Source organism: Impatiens glandulifera, chromosome 8 (assembly GCF_907164915.1).
Source record: "Impatiens glandulifera chromosome 8, dImpGla2.1, whole genome shotgun sequence".
Taxonomy (NCBI): Eukaryota; Viridiplantae; Streptophyta; class Magnoliopsida; order Ericales; family Balsaminaceae; genus Impatiens; species Impatiens glandulifera.
The window spans coordinates 18,931,177-18,952,304 of NC_061869.1; the positions used below are offsets into that span (position 1 = coordinate 18,931,177).

At 32.4% G+C, this 21,128-nt stretch overlaps 3 protein-coding genes across 3 annotated transcripts; 2 read left to right on the top strand and 1 right to left on the bottom strand.

Annotated features, from left to right (window-relative positions):
• The first annotated feature begins 448 nt into the window (after nucleotides 1–448).
• LOC124911616 (pentatricopeptide repeat-containing protein At5g13770, chloroplastic) lies at nucleotides 449–2,497 on the top strand. The gene has a single exon (XM_047452120.1). It carries the CDS (start codon nucleotides 479–481, stop codon nucleotides 2,255–2,257), a length of 1,779 nt encoding a protein of 592 aa, XP_047308076.1. The 5' UTR covers nucleotides 449–478; the 3' UTR covers nucleotides 2,258–2,497.
• A 1,562-nt stretch (nucleotides 2,498–4,059) lies between these two features.
• Nucleotides 4,060–11,163, bottom strand: LOC124911353 (tobamovirus multiplication protein 3-like). The gene is made up of 11 exons (XM_047451821.1): nucleotides 10,768–11,163; nucleotides 10,139–10,229; nucleotides 9,947–9,999; nucleotides 9,714–9,806; nucleotides 9,560–9,631; nucleotides 7,333–7,405; nucleotides 7,192–7,237; nucleotides 5,691–5,754; nucleotides 5,560–5,613; nucleotides 5,076–5,153; nucleotides 4,060–4,447 (listed from the first exon to the last, which is right to left on the bottom strand). Exons 1-11 carry the CDS (start codon nucleotides 10,921–10,923, stop codon nucleotides 4,355–4,357), a joined length of 873 nt encoding a protein of 290 aa, XP_047307777.1. The 5' UTR covers nucleotides 10,924–11,163; the 3' UTR covers nucleotides 4,060–4,354.
• Nucleotides 11,164–16,263: 5,100 nt separating this feature from the next.
• Nucleotides 16,264–16,569, top strand: LOC124913136. Its single transcript, XM_047453750.1, has one exon. It carries the CDS (start codon nucleotides 16,264–16,266, stop codon nucleotides 16,567–16,569), a length of 306 nt encoding a protein of 101 aa, XP_047309706.1.
• The last annotated feature ends 4,559 nt before the right edge of the window (nucleotides 16,570–21,128 follow it).

The window sequence follows — 21,128 nt, forward strand, 5'->3', positions numbered from 1 at the left end:
ATTAAGACAATTATCAAGGTCATTTCATCTCATTTTCTCATCTAAGTGTCTTTTATTATTATTTTTAGGTGATTTTTTAATTTTATTATTGTTTGTTATAAGATATTATTAAAAGTTAAGTCAATAAGACACAAGGTTAAGTGGTTCTCAAAAGAATAATGTTTTATTCAAACTTGAAAAATCTTAAATTGAAATAAAATTTTGACTACTTTTCTATGTAAAAGAATATGTTATAACAATAATTTATCAAAATTTTCTCTTTTATAAGATTTTAGAAAAAAAAAAAAAAAAAAAAAAACATGTGGTGCTAGTTAAAGAAAGAACAACATGGATATGATTCATACAACATTGACGTGTCCATCATTAAGTGGCTTAAACAAATCCACGTAATCACAAAAAATCTAGTAAGGATGAAGTTATACGTACATACTCCCGCCAACTAGTATCATCATCTCTTTCCTTTTTCCACACTGAAAAAATGGCCGTAAGTTCGCCGGCGGCCTGGTTATTCACCGCCGTCAGCTGCACTAAATCCACACAAAATCTATCTCATCGATGGAAGAAGAAATCAATCCTCATTTCCAATTCTTCAAGTTGTTCATCACCAATCCTAGAAGAAGAAGAACAAACACCCACAGATCATCATCCACTAATCAAACCATCATCATCAACCTTATCCTTACAATTCCAAGATTTCTCTCTTCTTTCCATGCCTGAATCAAACATCTCTAACGAAGATCTAGCTTACAAGAATTACCAGAAGGCTAAACAAAACCCAGATTTCAAACCTGAGAAATCAATGATCAATACTCTCATTGGGTACTCGTGTAAATCCAGGAATTGGGGTGTTATCAGTTCAATCTGCGATGATTTGAAGAATTTTAAGGTAGTTCCTGATAGTGTTACATGTTGTAAATTGGTTGGTTTTAGTATTAAAGCTAGGAAATTTAAGATTGCAAATAACATTCTGAATGTTGTTGAAACTAATAGAGAAATTGCTACTTTGGTATTTGATTCCGCTATGAAAGGATACAACAAGCTTCATATGTATAGTAGTACTATAGCACTTCATGAACGGATGAAATTTGCTGAAATTTCGTTAAATCCTGGATGTTATTACTGGTTTATGGAAGCGAATTTGAAAGTTGGTAATGCTGATAAAGTCCCTGAAATTTTTCGTGATTTAGAGAAGAGGGGATTCAGTTCGACTGTCTATGATAAGGAGATTCATCAGGTTTTGTTCAAGTCATTTGATGAGTTAAGAAGACCTTATGAAGCTCTTGAGATCTTTAGAGAAATGGTGAATAAGGGTATTAAGGAAGATCATTCATTTTACTCGACATTGATCTCTTCCTTTGCGAGAATCCGAGAATTGAAAGTTGCAGAGACACTTCTCCACGAGGCAGAGGCGAAAAAGATGTTGAGAGATCCAGCAATGTTTTTGAAACTGATCTTAGCTTATATTGAAGAAGATTGGTTAGAGAAAACAATAGAAGTTGTATCCATAATGAAGAACATGAATATCAAACCTTCTGATTGTATCCTCTGCACCATAGTTAATGGTTTCTCTAAGAAGAAAGGACTCAAAGCTGCAGTTAAAGTATATGATGATCTAATCCAACAAGGTAACAAACCGGGGCAAGTCACGTACGCGTCGATCATAAACATCTACTATCGACTCGGTCTCTACCTTAAATCCGAACAAATCTTCCACGAAATGGAGGAACAAGGTTTTGACAAATGTGTTGTTGCGTACTCAAACATGATAGCAATATGTGGAAAATCGAACAGATTAAGGGAAGCAATGAAATTAGTGGCGAAAATGAAAGAGAAAAGATGTGAACCGAATATATGGGTGTACAATTCTCTTCTCGACATGCAAGGGCGAGCGATGAATTTGAGTCGGGTTGAGAAGATATGGAAGGAGATGAAACGAAAGAAGATAAGTCCCGATAAAATAAGCTACACGAGTATGATAGGGGCGTATAACAAGGGTAGAGAGTTTGAGAAATGCATACAATACTATAACGAGTTTAGAGTGAATGGAGGAGCGATAGATAGAGCAATGGCGGGGATAATGGTTGGTGTTTACTCGAAGATGAGTCGGGTTGATGAATTGGTTAAGCTTTTGCAAGATATGAAGGCGGATGGGACTAAATTGGATTTGAGGCTTCATAAGTCTGTTTTGAATGCATTAAGGGATGCGGGAATGTTATCACAAGAGAAATGGTTACTTGAGAGCTTTGTATCTTCTTAAGTACATTTGAATTTTTTAAGGAGATTATTTGAAAAACGCTCAAATCGAGTTGTCGAAAGAGGAGAAGTGAAGTTATTGGCATGGTTAAAAGAATGAGGTGGTGTAAAGGCTCCCGGCAAAAGTAAAATGGTAAATAATGCATCTGCTAAGTGTCAATGGCTCGCTTAGAGTGAAAAGAGTCACCTTGTGATTTACATCATTTTCTAACCACGGTTTTATATACTTTTTTTTTCTTGATTGATGCATGTGGACTATAACGGGTACTCTACTCGTTGGGTATTGATAATAACATACTAATAAAGTATATATTTTCGAATCCGAATTTCAATTTACTATCCAATCCCGAATCCGATGATATCTTTATTTATATCATCATCTTTGATTCGTTGGACACTCAATTTTCGACTGTATATCATTATCCGATTAAAGTGTTATGTATGAGGTAGATGTTAAAAATATGTCAACTTTGTTGCTTTAAAACAAAAAAGAAACTATGTATTGTTACTGTTAAAAAAAAGAAGAAACTATGTCATAAATATGAAACTATTTTCTATATACTATGTGTAACTCATTTTAACCAACAAAAATAATAATATCATAATTATTGCATCATTAGAATGTCTTATAATAATATTCATAGTATATTAATTTTAAAAAATTATCACATATAATTATGTTCCATTTCAACTTACAACCTTAATCAAACAAATTTGTGATACACATTATGTGATCAGAAACATGAATCCATTAATATAACAGCATAATAATAAATACTTTTAAATTTGTAATGTTTAATTTTATTGTAATTAAACTATTCTCAATTTTTTATAGTATATAAAACATTTAAAACAGATGAAATGCAAAAAAAATGTAAAATGTAAAATGTATTTTGCATATATAATTATAAATTAAAACAATAAATATATGATAATATAATACTATTAATTTTGTTTTATTTTATATATATATATATACATATATATATATATATATATATATATATATATATATATAATTAATTAATAGTTTTAAAATATTAGTCTAGAATAGTTAATTCATGATATTTTGATCGGTTTTAAATAATTGACATATATTTTTAATTTAATAATTAACATTATTATTTAAAAACTGCAATTATATTATTTTAAATTATATTTTATTAAAAAAAAACAAGAATAAAAATTATAGTATATAAAAAAGCTAAATTATAAAAAAAAAACAAAAATAATAATTTTAAAATAATAAAGAATATTAAAATAAAAATGCATATTAACTAACCATGTTAATTTTTAAAGTTAGTAAAATAATTATTAAGGAACAAAATCATACACTCTTGACTTAATAGAACAATCTATACAATTAATGTAAAATTAAAGTGAAAAAAATACTAATTACCCCCAAAACATTTACTTGTTAGATAAGTTTACTTTTAATTTCTATTTATTAACCAGGGCTTACCTTGCATTTTGCTCTATTTATTTATGGTTAATGGCAAACACATTGAACTTTAATTCATATTATTTAAAGTTGATCTCCTAAAAGTAACATTAATAATGTTATATGACAGGTAAAGGATATCTAACATTCATGAAGTCAAACCAATCAGTCAATAGATCAAAGAGGCAAAGACTTTGCAGTTCTCCTTTTGGTCAATTGTAAATTCCATATACCCATTTCTCCTTCCTCATCTCCAAAAGACTTTGAAGAAGAAGAAGATGCAGCAGCAGAGAAGAAGCCCAACAAGGTAAGTTGTGTGTAACTTGAATTCTCTTTCGCTTTTTGATCGCATAAACAATTCCAACTTGTTAGAAACAAGTTAATTATTGCGATGATTTTTACAAACGAAATAATAGAGAGAAAACAAAGACTAAAAAAACAAATAGATTACAGAAGTGACACCATATAGGTATTTATAAACTTCTCTTAACTTGGTTGGATCTCCATCTACAAGGAGAAGAACTCACTCACTCACTCAAAGATGCCCCCAACATCATGAATCTTTCATCCCACCCCCACAAATTGTCAATCAAAAAGAAGATCTTAACTTGTTCTTGGACCCTCCTCTTCCTTCCTTTCTCTACTCTTGTTTTCTGTCTCTTAACGAATGGGGTGATACTGGGTAATACCGCGTTTTGGTGGGAGCTTCCTCAGGATGAATAGTACAAGAGTAGAAGGAAGTATCTCTACCAACTGTCACATACCAAAAAATACCGCTTGATTAGTTCTCGTATATTATCTGTCGTGCTCATCTGTAATCATGTAACTAATAACAAAAACATTCACATTTTGTAGCAAGAGTTCACAATTACACCTTCAAAAGCTGTTTCGGTATCCATTTTTGTCCTAATCAAGCCAAAAATCACATAATAATATGGATTATGATCTATAAAATAATCTTTATACCAAAGTCAAAAATCACACTATAACCAAAATCATGATCCAAAAACATATCTTATACCAGACAAACAAAGTTCAGATTGTTACAAAGATCATGACAGCTCAATGAATCAGGCATATTAACAAAGGCCAAAGACAATCTAACAAGAAATCTTAGTCGGGTGGAGTATATTAACTAGAGAACCATAACTATACTAATATTTTTTGGAAGGTAAAGTTTATATTAATAGAGTTTCAGGAGAACTACAATAGAGACTAGACATAAAAACGAAGCCATCAAGACTGAACCAAAGAGCAACCAAACACTCCTCAAAACCTAATTTATTGGTAGTGATATATTTGAGAAGGGTTCATTGAAATGTTTTTGTCTTTTTCTTTTCATGGCATGCCTAGTATCAGCTATTGTGAAAACACTACTTACCCCGTAGTATATCAAGTTTAGCAAGGGATGATCCAACACTTCCAGGTCTGAAGCTTTATCAAATGCATTAAAGCATATCTGCAAGACAGCCAAATAACTAGTCACCATGCACTTGAAAGGTAACCATCATTTGTACAACACTAAGCAACCTCCATCTTGAGTCAATTAGGCCTTGTTTGATCTAGGGTTATTTGAATAACCAAGTGGATATTTCCAATTAATCTTGTTTGATGTAGGTAATCGAATCTTTGGGTAAAAAGACATTAGGGGTACAAATATATAATGAAATTTTTTTATTTTTTTTAAATAAAGGAGATTTTGGTCGATGATTTGAGTCATGTGATCGGCGAGTGGATTATATGAATAATCACAAATAACCCACATCAAAAAGGTAAAACAAGCATGTTTTCCTGTTGCCCAGGGAAAAGTGTCTAGGTTAGAATGCTATGTACAATCAAACTTTATAGTTCATAAATCTACTCACCATAATACACCTGACAAGGAAGCATGAGAAACAGATAGTTGTCACATATCCAACCTGTGAATCAGAAGTCATATATGATTAGCATACAAAGGCCACACAAAAAAACGTAAATAAGTTAAAAGAACACATACCTCTTGCAATTTCTTACGTCGGCCTTTTGATTCTACAGGGAAACGTCGCAACATAAGAAATAGCCTGAAAGAAGATAAAAGCAAAAGTGATGAGCCAACCAACTAACTTTAAAAAATAAACCACCCGGTCCACCCCTAAACTATTTTTTACTTACTTTATTCTTCTAAAAAATAACTCCTACCATACTGAATTATGGAACATTGACTTCACATAATTTAATTAAAGATGTGCAAATTTCAGACTTAACAATCAATTTTTGCTTTCATTAGGTTCTTTGTCATCAATCCATCATGAATATTTGCTGGAAATCTGTCCACTAAACAAAACCAAGTACATTATTTCTCCAAGTACGTCATTGGTGTCGTTCTCACTGTTCTCTTGATAAGGGCCATAAGGTTACTTAAAGTTTTTCAAAGCTTATTTTCACTTCTCTGGCGAAAACAGACAACATTGTTTATGAAAGACTACTAAGCCTAGAGTTGGAGAAAACCAATTGTATGGTCTGCTCAGTGGATGTGAATTCATTCCTGTTAGTTAGTAGAGAGGATTGCAGTGTAATTCAAGGTTCAATCAGCTTTAGTGTATTCCAAAATAAGCATATATAAGAATATCTAATAAAAAGTAATTAGTTTGGTAGCGCACTTCTAGGGTAGTCACTCATTTCATAATGTTATGTTACATACAGCAAGAAATGTCAAGTGGATTTATAGGAGTTATCCATTCAGAAGTTTCACAATGTTGACTCTATGCAACAAGAATTATCAAAGGCATTGATAAAAAGTTATTCAACATACTAGTACCAAAGAGTTATGGACCACCTAAAAAACATAAAATTGCATCTCCCCCTAACCCGAGAACAAACTGAGGAAATACAAGAAAAATTAGATTGTACATTATAAGAATATTATTAGCCTATTTGGACACTGTATTTGCAACAATCACGATCACATTGGAAATCGCTAGTTAAAATTGAAAGAAAATTGCCAAAGCTAAAATTGAGTGATTTTATTTCATTTGGCATACAAGTTATGGTGTAATTTTGTGTTTCATTTAGTTTAGAGATTTTTTCATCATAATTATTTTTTGGATCATGACCCAGATGTTGTTGCCGAACATAATAAACGTAGATTGTCTGGGATCATGATGAACATGACAAAATTTATAATAAAACAACCCATAAAGCATGCATTGCAAATTGTCAATAGGAATCACTAATGAGTTCTCATTGAACCGTGATCAGAGTGGGAAGAACTACTTAATACATTGCCCTCTGTCCTCATAAGAAAAAAACCATAAATAGATGAAGGATTCAGCACATGCCTTTAGAGCTGGGCATGATCACATTATCTAGAGAAAATGGCTTCTAAAGATATCCACATAATATTAACTCAAACCATGATGAACCCTAAAAGCAGTGCATTTCTACAATGCTTCATAAGCATAGTTCTTTCCATTGCCTTGATTTTGGAAATCAAGATAAATTAATATGGTGAACATTACCTTCCACCATACAGAACAAATCCCAAAGCAGCAACCAAGGAAACACCTGCAAAAACCACGTGTTTAGGAACGAACACTTGTTCTAAGTGATGAATCAACAAATCAGAAGTGATATCAGGAACACGTATAATGCTAAAGAACCTGCAAAGAACAATTTTGACATAATGATCAAAGGTCCAATAGGCTTCCACCAGATGATAAGCCACAAAGAAATCTGGAAGAGGAGCATAAACATATTCTTAACACATGGTTACAGAAAAGCAATAATCCGAATTAATCGATACATTTTTCAAAAACAAAACTATAGATGAAAGATAAAGCATGGATCAACTAAGCCCTCTTGGGGACTTGCTTCAGAATAAGAAAGAATTTTCATTGAAATACTAGGGAATAATGTATGATTCTATTCATGGGGGGACGACATAAATATTCCAAAAATAGAAAGTACGAAACAATTGGGACATTTTTGGAAATTGTATGCAGTTACTAATTCATTATCTTAAATCATGATTTGGCTGATTAAAACTTCATTCTCAGTTCCAAATGAATTTTTATGAAAGCCTTTCATTTGCTTCTCTTAGATAGAGTTTTATTTTCTCATAGTATACCATAATTCTTGGCCTAATTCTTCTTCTTTAGAAACTATAATATGTGATCACAAATGCAAATATGATCATCAAAGATCCATGAGAATTGTAACCATGATGGAAAGAAAAAACATTAGGATGTTGTTTGTTGTGATCTATCACTTTTCATGTACTCTGAAGCACACTTAGTCCACAACCCATGAGGAACAAGGAAATGTTGTACATATGGGATTGGTTGTTTGATGATAAATACACCCCCTCTACTCATTCATTTATTAGGATGTTGTTAACCAGATTATAACGGTTGAGGCAGATCCCACTGATAATTTGGCCAAAGTGCAAAATATGCCGTAAATTTTTAATTTGTCCCAAAGCTTCACTGACCTGCTAAATTTAGCCGAAGTTAGGCGCCCAAAGTGAGATGGTCAAATTGGGCTTGGTTTGTTTTCTTTCAGAATTCTAACGGCCCAACAAAGAGAGCGAGGAAGATGTTCCCAACAACAGACAGTAACCTTTGGTGAATACGGAGATGGAAATAGGGGATGGTCGGTAAGGAATCGGTGGTAATGTGTAGGAAGGAAAGGAGACTATAAAAATGTTGACTGGAGAAACAACCTTAGAAATGTTACGACAGGTTTGGACTAGAAAAAGGCCAACAAACAAGGGAACTGTTGGTGAGTGTGATGGAGTGGCTGTCTATTGATGACAAAGAGAGAAGTCACTAATAAGTACGATTGGAGTTATTGAGGGAGACAAAAGGAGTTGTATGTTGTGTGTTGACGAGGGAGTTGATCAGCAAGAAGGTCCACGAACTGGAGGGTGCAGTCAAGAGAGGCTTTTAGTGAACCTTTATGAGGGGGAGACAACTTTGGGAACAGAAGGCAACTGACTGACTACCTGACTCACGGAAAACAAAGAATCATGGCAGCACCTTTGGGAATAGAAGGCAGCCCGACCCCTTGCTAGGGAAGAGCAAAGGAGAGGTTAGGAGCACAAAACAAAACAGGAAAATAGAAGTTTGATTGTCTTCCAGTGGACTGGCAGATGGGAACTCAGAGATGCTCCTCAAGAATGTTGCTCTAATATCATGAAGATTTGTGAGATAATATATCATTTTTATTACATTTTCCTTTCAACATTAGATGCATATCTATACAAAGTATGATATCTAATTTTAGGCATTTAGAATCTCTAACTTAGGTTATCTCCTTATCAATTACATATAATTAGCATAGATAAGGAAGGAAAGAAAACGTCTACACAATCAATTATAGAAATTTGTAAGTATCCAAAACTTGGCCTATTCCAAAGCACACTTTTATCATTTCCAACAACATTTACACTCCAAATGGTTGGAGTTGTCTGTTTCGCAACAAAAGCTCATTTAGTTACTTTCTTTCTCTATTGACTAAAAAATGTAGCAACTTTTGTAATAGTGCAATCAATCCAATTATATGAAGAAACCTCCATTCACTTCAACCTACTACAAGTATATTTCCTAGATTGATTCTCTACATAAGGCATGCCCAAAAACACATTCAAGCAATTAACTATTGGTTTGCGATGTTAAGAGGGGACAAGGTTCTTCAAACGCCACATTGTTAAAGAACCTACTACATTACTATTTCTGCAAGTATTACATTACACAGCATTCACAGTGGAAAGAAAACAACACACCAAAAGATGGTAGCAAAATTTCTCCACTCATTAGCTGGCATTCATTTGACTTAAGATAACCTATAATTGGATCATAGTAAGGAACTATATCAAGAAAATTTCACCTGAACAACATAAACAACAGCATTAATCGTAAAGAAGCTTGGCCTCAATCCATCAGTAGACACAACACGTGCCTGCAAAATTGATATTAAAAAGTGAGTCTCATTGGTAATAGCAGTTAAAGACAAACAAAAGAAAGCGATTTTCGACAGGAACCTGATAGTATATCTCTGCCCAGAATAACACGAGCAATGCATATGTAGTAAAGAAGGCAAGGCTTGGCACATCAAGCAGCATATGCTGGAGAATCTAACCAACAGAAGACAAACAGAAAGTCAGACTTGAATAGAAAAACACAAAATGATTTCTTTAATGTATCTTCCATTGAAACTTTGAGAGGAAGACAGTTGAAGACTAAGCATATCAATCAAAGATTTAGAATTCAATACCACAGGAGCCAGCCTTTGGACATTGCGGCGGAATACAAAAACAAGAGATCGAACTGCCAAATAACAGAGCAACTCAATAAAATCAATACATGCAGTAATCCTTTACAAAGATAAAAGAAAGAAAAATAAAACAGGAAGTGATGATGACAATAAATTTTCTGAAGTAAGTTGAAAACCAGTAAAGGTACACACCCCCATTCACCAAGAAATTGAGAAAATGAAAGACCTTCTGAGTTGTCCAACCGTACTCTGGTACCCTCAACTGTATGCGGACCAGTTGTACCTAAAAGAAAACTGGGATACTCAGACAACTGACTACTTATATTTGGATTAGTGCTGAAAAAATTTCAATTCATTTAACTTGACCACAAAATATAAAATCCATGCCATAGAACACCATATCTATATCAATTTCCTTGTCACAAGGATGACCATATACAAAAATTATTCATAATTCATGTGATTAGTTAAATTCCAAGATTGAAGGGAAATACTCCAATGTTGAGATAACCAAGAAATACAAATCGGTATAAAACATTCCCTGTTGAGACAAGAAATAAAAAGTAAAAAAATGTTAAGCTTTTATCAGAAGGGTTACAACCCATTTGGCTTGTATGAAATAGAAGCCTTCTTATTCAATAAAAATCATAAAAGTTCCTGAAAACCAGTTAAAATTGATTGATTCCAAACAAAAAGGAGACAAAGAACCAAATCATTCATATTCCTTAATTCAACATATAATTCAAAACCCTAATCACCAAATTATATTACGAAAAAGAAACATATAACAAGATCCTTAATGTAAAAATCGGAGTACCCACCAAAGCAACAACGGCAACAACGCCGTAAAGACCCGCTAAGATATGGAAAATACGATCTTGCCAGAGATAGGATTCGTTTACACGGTCCCACCAATTAGAGGCTTCCTTGAGGGCGAAAGTAGTCATCTCCAAGGATGTCAGAAACACCCCCGCCATCTCCGGTGTTGGGAACTACGGCGACGATTCGAGAGATAATCGTACCGATTATAGTTTTTGATTTTTCTGGAACGTGGGGATTGATAAAGAAGAAAGATGATTTACGAACCGGTGGATTACAGCTCGGTTGGTACTTTGTAAATCAGAAATGGGGATGATTATCCGTTTTTGGATCGCGAAAAACAGCCGGAATCGGAAGGAAGGAAGGAAGCGGCAAGAACCGATTTTTTTTTTTTTTTTTTTATGGATTTGATCAAGTAAAGTATTTCATACGCCCTTATCAATGACGTGTCACACGTTCTATTTTGAGATACACGTTGCTCTTCAATTTGGAACTTTTTTTTTGGTCAATAATTTGAGCTTCATTGTTACTTATTTTATTAATTTTTTTTCAAATATGTCGTCTTGTAAATTATTATAATTATTTACAAGTAACACTTATAAACTTACGAAGATGGTCTTAGAATTAGAAAGGGTGGAGAATGAAATTAGATTTTATTCATGAATCATTTTTTAACGGGAAATTTGAGGAAATGACCTTAAAAAGAGGCCTAAATTCGAAAAGTGAGGGTCACTAATTTAAATAGCGCTGGTGACCCCTTTTTTTTCTGACGAAAATGTCCCTATTGCGTCACGCATCCTCAGGTTGCGTGACGTAATTTTTTAATTTTTTATTTTTCAAAAAATTTTAATTATGAAATTTTTTGGACGAAAATGCCCCAGTTGCATCACGCAACCTCAGTTGCGTTACGCAATCGCGTCACGCAACCCCAGTTTCGTTACGCAATCGCGTCACGCAACTCCAGTTACGTCACGCAACCGCGAGACGAAAAAAAAAATTGAAAAAAAAATAATAATAAATCTGATTGCGTCACGCAACTGGAGTTACGTTACGCAAGGGTACAATTGTCATTAAAAAATAGAGTCACCAACGCTATTTAAATTATCCACTCACTCAAATGGTAATTCACCCTATTAGTAGGGTCATCTGCTCAAATTTCCCCTTTTTAACTTTCTTGATTTTATCAAGAAATAACAATTTGTTGTCATTTATCAACTTACAAAATTTGGGAAATGCAGAGTCATTGTTATTATCTATTATAATGAAAGTATCTCGAACGAAGATTCATGGTCATTCACAACATTCATTGCATATTTAGTCGGGTGAATGGAGGCAAAGGCAAATTTACTTTATGGGCTAATTGGGTTGTAGTTCAAATTATTATTATTATTATTATTATTATTATTATTATTATTATTATATATAAAGTGATATTGGTATATTTTGCTTGCTCCTTATATATTATATCATTGTAGTGGTAAATTATATGAAAAAAATTTAGTCCAGATAAATTTGATCTCCGCTTTGGGCAAAGGAGACATTAGATCGATGATCAGCCCAATGGTAATGTAACATGTGCAATTGGTATAGGGACTCTAAGTTTAAACAATAGAGATATATATGCTATGTCAATTAAGAGATTAATTAACCAATTAAACTAAATTAATTTTATTATTTTTTATATTAATTTATTATACATCTTTATATCATTTTAAAATGTATTAAAATTTTAAAAGAAATAAAAGTTACATAGACCCCGTAAATATCCAGCCCAGTGTTATCTAGTCGGAATCTCATTAAGTGTATGAGCAACAATACATTTATCAAGAGATTGTCATGAGCTACATGACTATGTCATTATAGACAAACTCGATGAACCTTTACGCAAAGATCTACACATGCACTCTAGGAGGAATGATATATTATATATGATATGAACAAAATTCTAGACACTTCGTTAAGAATGCGAAATGTCGAAGTATAGGAAAAAATATAGTATTTAGAGTAGAGTGGGGAAAATAATACAAACAAATAATAGAGATTGATCTCCAAAAAGATGTTAGCCACAATAAGGTAGGATTGTGGTCCATTTGATACTTTTGTAATAAAATAATTAAATTTAGAATTTATTTTGTTCATTAAAAATTCTTAATTAATGCAAGGATTCCTTTTTTGAAAAAGTTAAAGAAAAACAAAAATAGAAGAATAAGTATTCACATAGTCCAAAATATCAATTATTATTTTTCCAAAATAAGAGATAAAAGTATAGACACCTTTCTTAGCATGGAGATATTCAAATAAGTCATGAAGAGTAACAAACAAAACATATGCCATGGAGAGATATTCAAATAAACCATGAAATGTAACAAACAATTATCATGCTTTTGAAAACATAAGGTGTATTACCAATAATCTCTTCTAATCATTTATCTAAATCAAAGAGAAAATGAATGATAGAAAATGGATTAAGTTAATAGATATATTAAACTTAAAATATCCAAATTTTATATAATATGTTTATAATTTTAAATATAACTAGTACAATATGATTAAATATATCAAGATTATATTCATTTTGAATACAATATTACGGAAATATTGATATTAAAGTTGTCGCGATTAAACACAAAAGTCGCTTAAATATTTTAAAATAAAAGTAAGAACGCATCTAATTTGAACATATTTATGTATAACATCAAATTATAAAATTAATATTTTAAATTATTATAATTTACTTATGTATTATAATGTTATATCCGTCAATAATCCGACAATAAGAAATTAATATCATAAAAATTATCGCAACGGGATATCAAATGATTGTTGAAAGTCGTTTACAATCTTTCTAAATAAATACCGAATTCAATCCTTAACTTTATAGATCTCGACCAGATTTACAATTTTCATTTGGATCTTGATCGGTGTGAGCTCAATATCGTCATAAATCTTAATCGGAAAGTCAGATTGCAGAAAATATATATGTAAATATTGTTTTTCGTGTTTTTCATTTTTATTGTTTTTAACTCTAGCTCTGAACTTTATTTTTTTTTGTTTAAAATAAGCCCTAATATGAATTTACAAACAGATATTTCAGGTTTTCTGTCTGGGTTAAATTGTCCTGTGCTAAGTAAATTCCCCAAAAACTAATTTTATAATTCGAAATAAACTATCATTCTCCATCTTTATCAATTTTCAAATAACTCTTTCAAGTTCACACCAACGGAATCTTTATTGTAATATAAACACTTTAATCATAATCATTATGATTGTTAAATTAAATTTATATTTCGAAAATATATATTATTTTGTATATAATTTTGATTCACATGTTGAATTAATTTATAATTAATTTAAATTAATTCAATAATTATTGGATCTTTAATACAATATTTATAGTGGGGCTATTATGTAATAAATTTAAATTAAAGTGATCAAATATGGTATTAAGGAAGTTTTTGGGATACGTAGGTTATAGAATAAATGCATAGAGACCAAAGAGTTATTTAAATATATATATATATGATTGACTGATTTATAAATAACCGAAATCTTAAAAAAAATGATTATGGTCCCAATTTACACAGCGCTACACTGGATCGGGCTCATTGGACTTAATACATGTGGATTGGTATCTATATATATATAATGATGTTTAATTTTTAAAGTGTCCGGATTGCCGGGTCGAGAGCTGTGGTTAATTTGGATACTTGGGTCGGATTGTGGGTTGACCCGTTTTTAAATTTAAAACGGTTAAAAAAAAATTAAAATTGCTAGAGGTATGTTGCGAACTTGCAACCTAATAAAACAAGTACAACTCTTTAACCAACTAGACTACAAAGACTTTATATTTTAATTTCAACACCAAATTTGATAAACGCGGGACGTTTTAATATTAATATAAGTTCAACTTTTTAACTAACTAATATATAATGATGTTGAGTAAATGGATACTTGGGTCGAATTGTGGGTTGACCCATCCATAAATTTAAAACGGTTAAAAATAAAATTAAAAATGTTATCCGTAATTTTTTTCACGGTTTTTTATATTATTACTCGTGCAAATGCACAGGCTAAATGCTAGTTAGTAGAGTTACGGCATTCGGTAGGTAAGAAATCTCTCTCGTGTCCTCGTCGATAGAGAGGATTCATAGAGTGAGAAATTTCAAAGTGAAGTTAAAGGTTGTGCTAAATTAGAAGATTCATCAACCGAAATTCATCCCAAGGACAATCAAGAACAATGAAAACTAAATGTATGTTCCGCTTCTAGTAATTGAATTAATCTATCATCTCAAGTCTCTTGTTTATCATTTGATGGATATTTAAAGTTGATATAAACTATTATTAGATTTAGTTTATAAAATTTAACAATTGGTATCATAGCCTACTGTTCATTGATTCTCAAAGAATTGATAATTCAATTCGTTTGTTCAAAAATCATAATTTTGTTGGTTTTGATTAAATGTATGTGGTTGATGGTTTATATTATTGGTTGATGATATTATGCATATATACTGTTTTCATAAGCATAAAAAAGTGATATTAGGTTTTTATTGTGAATTAAAGTTCAAAAAAAGGCTATCAAATATAGAAGATTGGATACTAGAAATTCCATATAAGAAAAAAGCCTACCAAATATAGAAGTTACGAGACCATCTAAGATCTTTCTAATAATGATGATTGCAATCATCCTAAATTTAGGGATTTCTTATAATCCAATCTTCTATATTTAGATCTCGTACAATTGAGGGGTCTTGGCCCTCCAATGTAATAAAAAAAGAAAAAAAAAGTATTTTAAAGTCAATTTTTTTAATTGAATATAAAATTCATTTTAATACGGAAAATCAATAAACAATGAATATTTGGTACATCTATACTTGTTTTTAAGTTGTCTAATATTCAAAAGAGACCCATTGAAGCATGATGTCACTAAAGTTTTCTCTCTTGTGGAAAAAGTCTAAGAAGAGTATTAGATGTTGGTGTGTATAAACACTAATGAATATTAATTGGCCCAAAGAAAGATTAATATTTGACTAAGTTTATACACACTTGTGGTGGTAAATGTGTGACAAAGCATGTGAATAATATGTCGATCCAAAGATAGGTCTATTATTTGACATCACTTATTGACAATGTTTGATCACTACACCAAGATTATTACTACAATTAATATTATTGTCCAAAGACTTGATATTAATGTTGCACCGGTGTCTTGAGATGAGATTTTACCAATATTTGATTTTTGTTTAATGATTTTAATTTTTGAACATAATTTAATTATGTTTTGTTCTATTTTCAGCTAATGTTACGATATCTACTAACATGAACTCCATTCACATTCTAAATGGGACGAACTTTAAGGATTGGAAGGAGAACATTTATATTGTTCTAGGCTGCATTGATCTAGACCTTGCGTTAATGATTGATACCCCACGACTCCTCTAGAAAATAGTTTTGCCGATGACAAGGCTAACTATGAGAAGTTAAAAAGGTTAAATCGCATGTGTCTCATGATCATAAAGCGCGACATTCTAGAGGCATCCAGGGGTGCAGTATCTAAGGATATTACCAATGTAAAGGTGTTCCTTATGAAAATCGAAAAACGATTTGTAAGGAATGATAAGGCAGAAACGGGTGCGATTTTAGCACGCCTTATTACCTTAAAGTATAAAGGCAATGGTAATATAAGAGAACACATCTTGGAAATGTCCCATATAATTTCAAGGCTAAATGCACTTAAGCTTGATCTTTCTGAATATCTTCTTGTGCATCTGATACTCCTCTTGCCACCAGCTCACTATAACTAGTTTAAAGTGAGCTATAATTGTCAAAAGGAGAAATTGTCTCTTAACGAGCTTATTTTTTATTGCGGACAAGAGGAGGAAATGTTGAAACTAGATAGAACCAAAGTGTTCATATAATTATTGTTCTGAAGGTTAATAAGGTTAATAACCTAAAGATAAAGAATAAGGAAGTTGTTAAGGGTCCCGAGTAGAAGAAACAAGTCATATCCGAGGTACATGATAGAAAATGTTACTTTTGTGGTAATGCGGGACACGTGAAGAAAGAATTTAACAAGTATTGTGTTTGGGTTGCCAAGAAAGATATTAAATGTAATTTCTTAATTTAGTATGTTTGAAGATTAATTTAGCTTCAGTACCTATAAATATTGGTGGGTAGATTCCGGTGCTACTACTCATATAAGTGTTTCTATGCAGGGTTGCCTGAGTCATCAGTTGCCAAGTGACGCTGAAAGATTCATCTATGTGGGCGACAGGAAAATGGTGCTCGTGGAGGCAATAAGGCATTTTAAATTATTGTTAAAAAACTGGTTTTTATTTGGATTTAAAAAATACATTTGTTATATCGTCTTTTAGACGCAATTTGATTTCTGTTTCAATTTTGAACAAATCCGGTTACTTTTGTTTATTTAGAAATTCAAATTTCAGTTTATCTTTAAATTCAAATATTGTTGTTACTGGTTTGTTAAATATTTACGATAATTTATACTTGTTTGAAACTATTTCATCTTATAATGAAACCCTACACATGGAATCACGCCGCACTAAAAGAAAAATTAATAAAGAAAATTCGACAATATTATGGAATAGAAGGTTAGGTCACATCTCTAGAATTAGAGTTGAAGGACTTGTGTATAATGGAATTTTGGATTCCCTTGATTTTACAGACTTGGATGTCTGTATTGAATGTGAAAAGGGAAAACAAACTAAATCAAAAAGGTTAGGTGTCAATAGGTCATCGAAAGTTTTAGAATTGATTCATATAGATATTTGCGGTCCATTCCCTTCGGCTTCTTAGAATGAACAACATTATTTTATATCATTCATTTGATGACTATTCTAGATTTGGATACATATACCTTAATAATGAAAAGTCATAGTTCGTGGACATTTTTAAGTCGTTTAAGGTTGAAGTTGAGAAACAACTCAACCAAAGCATTAAATGTGTTAGATCTGATCGTGGTGGTGAATACTACGGTAGATATGACAGTTCAATTGAACAATGTCCATGACTATTTGTTAAATTTCTAGAGGAATCTAGTATCGTCCCATAGTACCTATGCTTGGGTCACCTAGCATGAACGGTGTATCTGAAAGACGAAATAGGACTCTTAAGGATATGGTAAGGAGTATGGTCAATCATTCTACCTTACTAAAGTCACTCAGGGGAGAATCATTAAAAACACCAACATATATTATTAATAGGGTACCCACTAAAGCAGCTAGTAAAACACCTTATGAACATTGGACTGGGCGAAAGCCTAGTGTAAAGCATTTACATGTTTGGGGTTTTTCAGTTGAGGCAAGGCCTTATAGGTCTTTAGAAAAGAAATTGGACCCCAAGACAGTAAATAACTACTTTATTAGTTATTTTGAGCGATCAAGGGGATATAAGTTTTACGATCCCACACTAAAGAAATTTTTTGAGACGGGAAATGCGGTATATTTTGAGGATGTAGAATTTAAGAGGAGAAATAATATAAGGGACATTGGTTTCGAGGAGGAGGAATCTTTGACTCAGTCTTTGACTGAGTTAACTTCTCTTGACGATGTGCCGGTTTCATACCTGTCATTGTTCAAGAAGCGATTCTGAATCCTCATATGGATAATGTCGAACTCCCCCTTATTCAGGACGAGGTAATTCTTCTTATATTTGAAACTCAATAACTTCAAATTCAAGAACAAGTGCATTTGCGAAGGTCCACTAAAGAGAGAAGAAGTGCAATACCGGATGATTTCATCGTACTTTTTTAGGAGCATGAGGAAAATTATGGTACGAGTGAGGATGATCCATTCACCTTCACTCAAGCTATAAATTGTTCCAATTCTCAAAAGTGGATCGAAGCAATGAATGAGGAGTATAAGTCCATGCAAGACAATAAAGTATGGGAACTCGTCCCATTACCTAAAGGTAAGAAACTCATTGGTTGTAAATGGATTTTTAAAACCAAATGAGATTTGAAGGGTAATGTGGAGAGATTTAAAGCACGTCTTGTGACAAAAGGATTTACTCAAAAGAAGGTATTGATTTTAAAAAGACTTTCTCTCATATTTCATTGAAAGACTATTTTAGAACAATAATGGCACTTGTAGCACATTTTGATCTTAAGCTACATCAAATGGATGTCAAAACAACGTTTCTTAATGACAACATTGATGAAACGGTTTATATGAAGCAACCACACAATTTCATGTCATATGAATCTAAGGAAATGGTTTACAAATTGACAAAATTCATTTATGAGCTTAAATAGACTTCTCGTCAATGGTACCAAAAATTACATGAAGTGGTTATCTCGTTCGGTTTTAAGGTTAACACTGTCGAGGATTATGTATATCATAAGTTTTGTGGGAGTAAATTCATCTTTTTGGTACTTTATGTCGATAACATTTTGTTAGCCACAAATGATAAGGTTTTTTGCATGACACTAACTAAGAAATTCCTATCTAGGAATTTCCAAATGACAAATCTAGGTGAAGCTTCTTTTCTATTAGGGATCCAAATCCACAAGATCGTTCTCATGGTGTTCTTAGATTATCGCAAAGAAGCTACATCAATAAAGTACCTGAAAGATTTGGCATGCTTAAAAGTAAGTTGATCAACACCCTTGACACTATAGGTGATAAATTCAGTCTTACTCAATGCCCTAAGAACAATTCAAAAATTAAGGAAATTAAGTTAATTCCCTACTCTTCAACTGTAGGGAGTTTAATGTATGCTCAAGTATGTACGCGTCCGAATATTTGTTTTTGGGTAAACGACTTAGTGTCATTTCATTAAAAACCCCAAAAGTGGGAAATGAGTTTCAATAAACAAAGCTAGATAGACCCTAGCTTTGTTGAAAATACTAAATGAGTTTCAAACAACTGAATTACAGAACAAACAGAATAACAAACAATTGAATTACAAATAAGTCATCAAACAAGAGCTATTTGAACCTTCCTTTCCTTGTAATGATTTTATAGGGGATATTTCATCTTCGATTGAGCTTCTAACTGACTTCATTAATCGGAATTCCCCTCCATGTATGTATGAGAGCGCTTCCATCAGAAACAATATCATCCCAAACTTTTCATTTTGTTCTCTTATTCGTGCTACGAATTCTTGTATTTCTTTCTCTCTAGGTATTGTAGACCAGGGCTCCAAAGAAGCATTTGAAAACATTCGTATAAAAGTTATCTCTCTTATCCTTTTTCTTTATAAACTCTATGATTTCGTTCCATGTACCTAGAAATTTAGTGATATTCATGTTCTGAGCAAAATTGATCCACAACTTAGATACAAATGCGCATTCTCCAAACAAGTGGTCAATGTTTTCCTCTTTTACTGCGCATATTGGGAAATTGACATCTGGAATATTCATATAATTCTTAATTTTGTCTCTTGTTGCTAATCTTTTCCTGAATGTCAGCCAAAGAATGAATTGGTTTCGAGGTATAACTTTTGAAGACCACATTACTTTATGCCAATCGACCCTCACCTTCTTTGTTCTAATAATCTCCCATGCTTTTCTTTCCACAAACTTTCCATTCATAACAGTATCCCAACTCTTTATATAAATGTTTCCATTGAATTGTATATTATTGATCAGATTCAGAATTCTGACTCCTTCTGGAATACTCTTAAGAATAGTGTTGTATTTTCCTTTTTGAATATCTCTAATTGAGTACAATAGACATTTTCTTCTAATTCTGACTCTAATAGATTGGAATTCCTCCCGAAGAATTATGGGATTATTCTCTAACCATGGATCGTGGCAGAATAATATTCCTCTTCCATTACCGATTCTGAACTTCATCATCTGATATGTCTCTCCTCTAGTTCTTAGGATTTTCTTCAAGGACCGTGCCATTTCGTTTTTAATTTAGCATGTCCATAACTTATCCTTTCATGAATCTCGTAGCGGCAATAAGAGGTGGATACTATCTCTAAGTTCCTGGGTTCGAGCCCATCAGGCCGCGCCTGATTAAATGGTTAAGAGTGTTTACGGGCTACATATTTAATATGTTGTCCCATTTTAGCGTAGCGCATCCGGATATTGCGTTCACAGTCGGAATATTGGGTAGATATTTAAGTAACCCTAGGATGGACCATTGGCGTGTAGCCAAAAGGGTTATGAGATATCTTAATATAACAAAGGATTATATGCTCACGTATAGAAGATTGGATGATTTGGAGATTATCGGGTATTCCGACTCTGACTTTGCGGGATGCGCAGATAGTAGGAAATCTACATATGGATATGTATATTTGTTGATTGGTGGATTGATTTTATGGAAAAGTGTCAAACATACACTTGTTGCGTCATCCACTATGGCAGCATAGTTCGTTGCATGGTACGAGG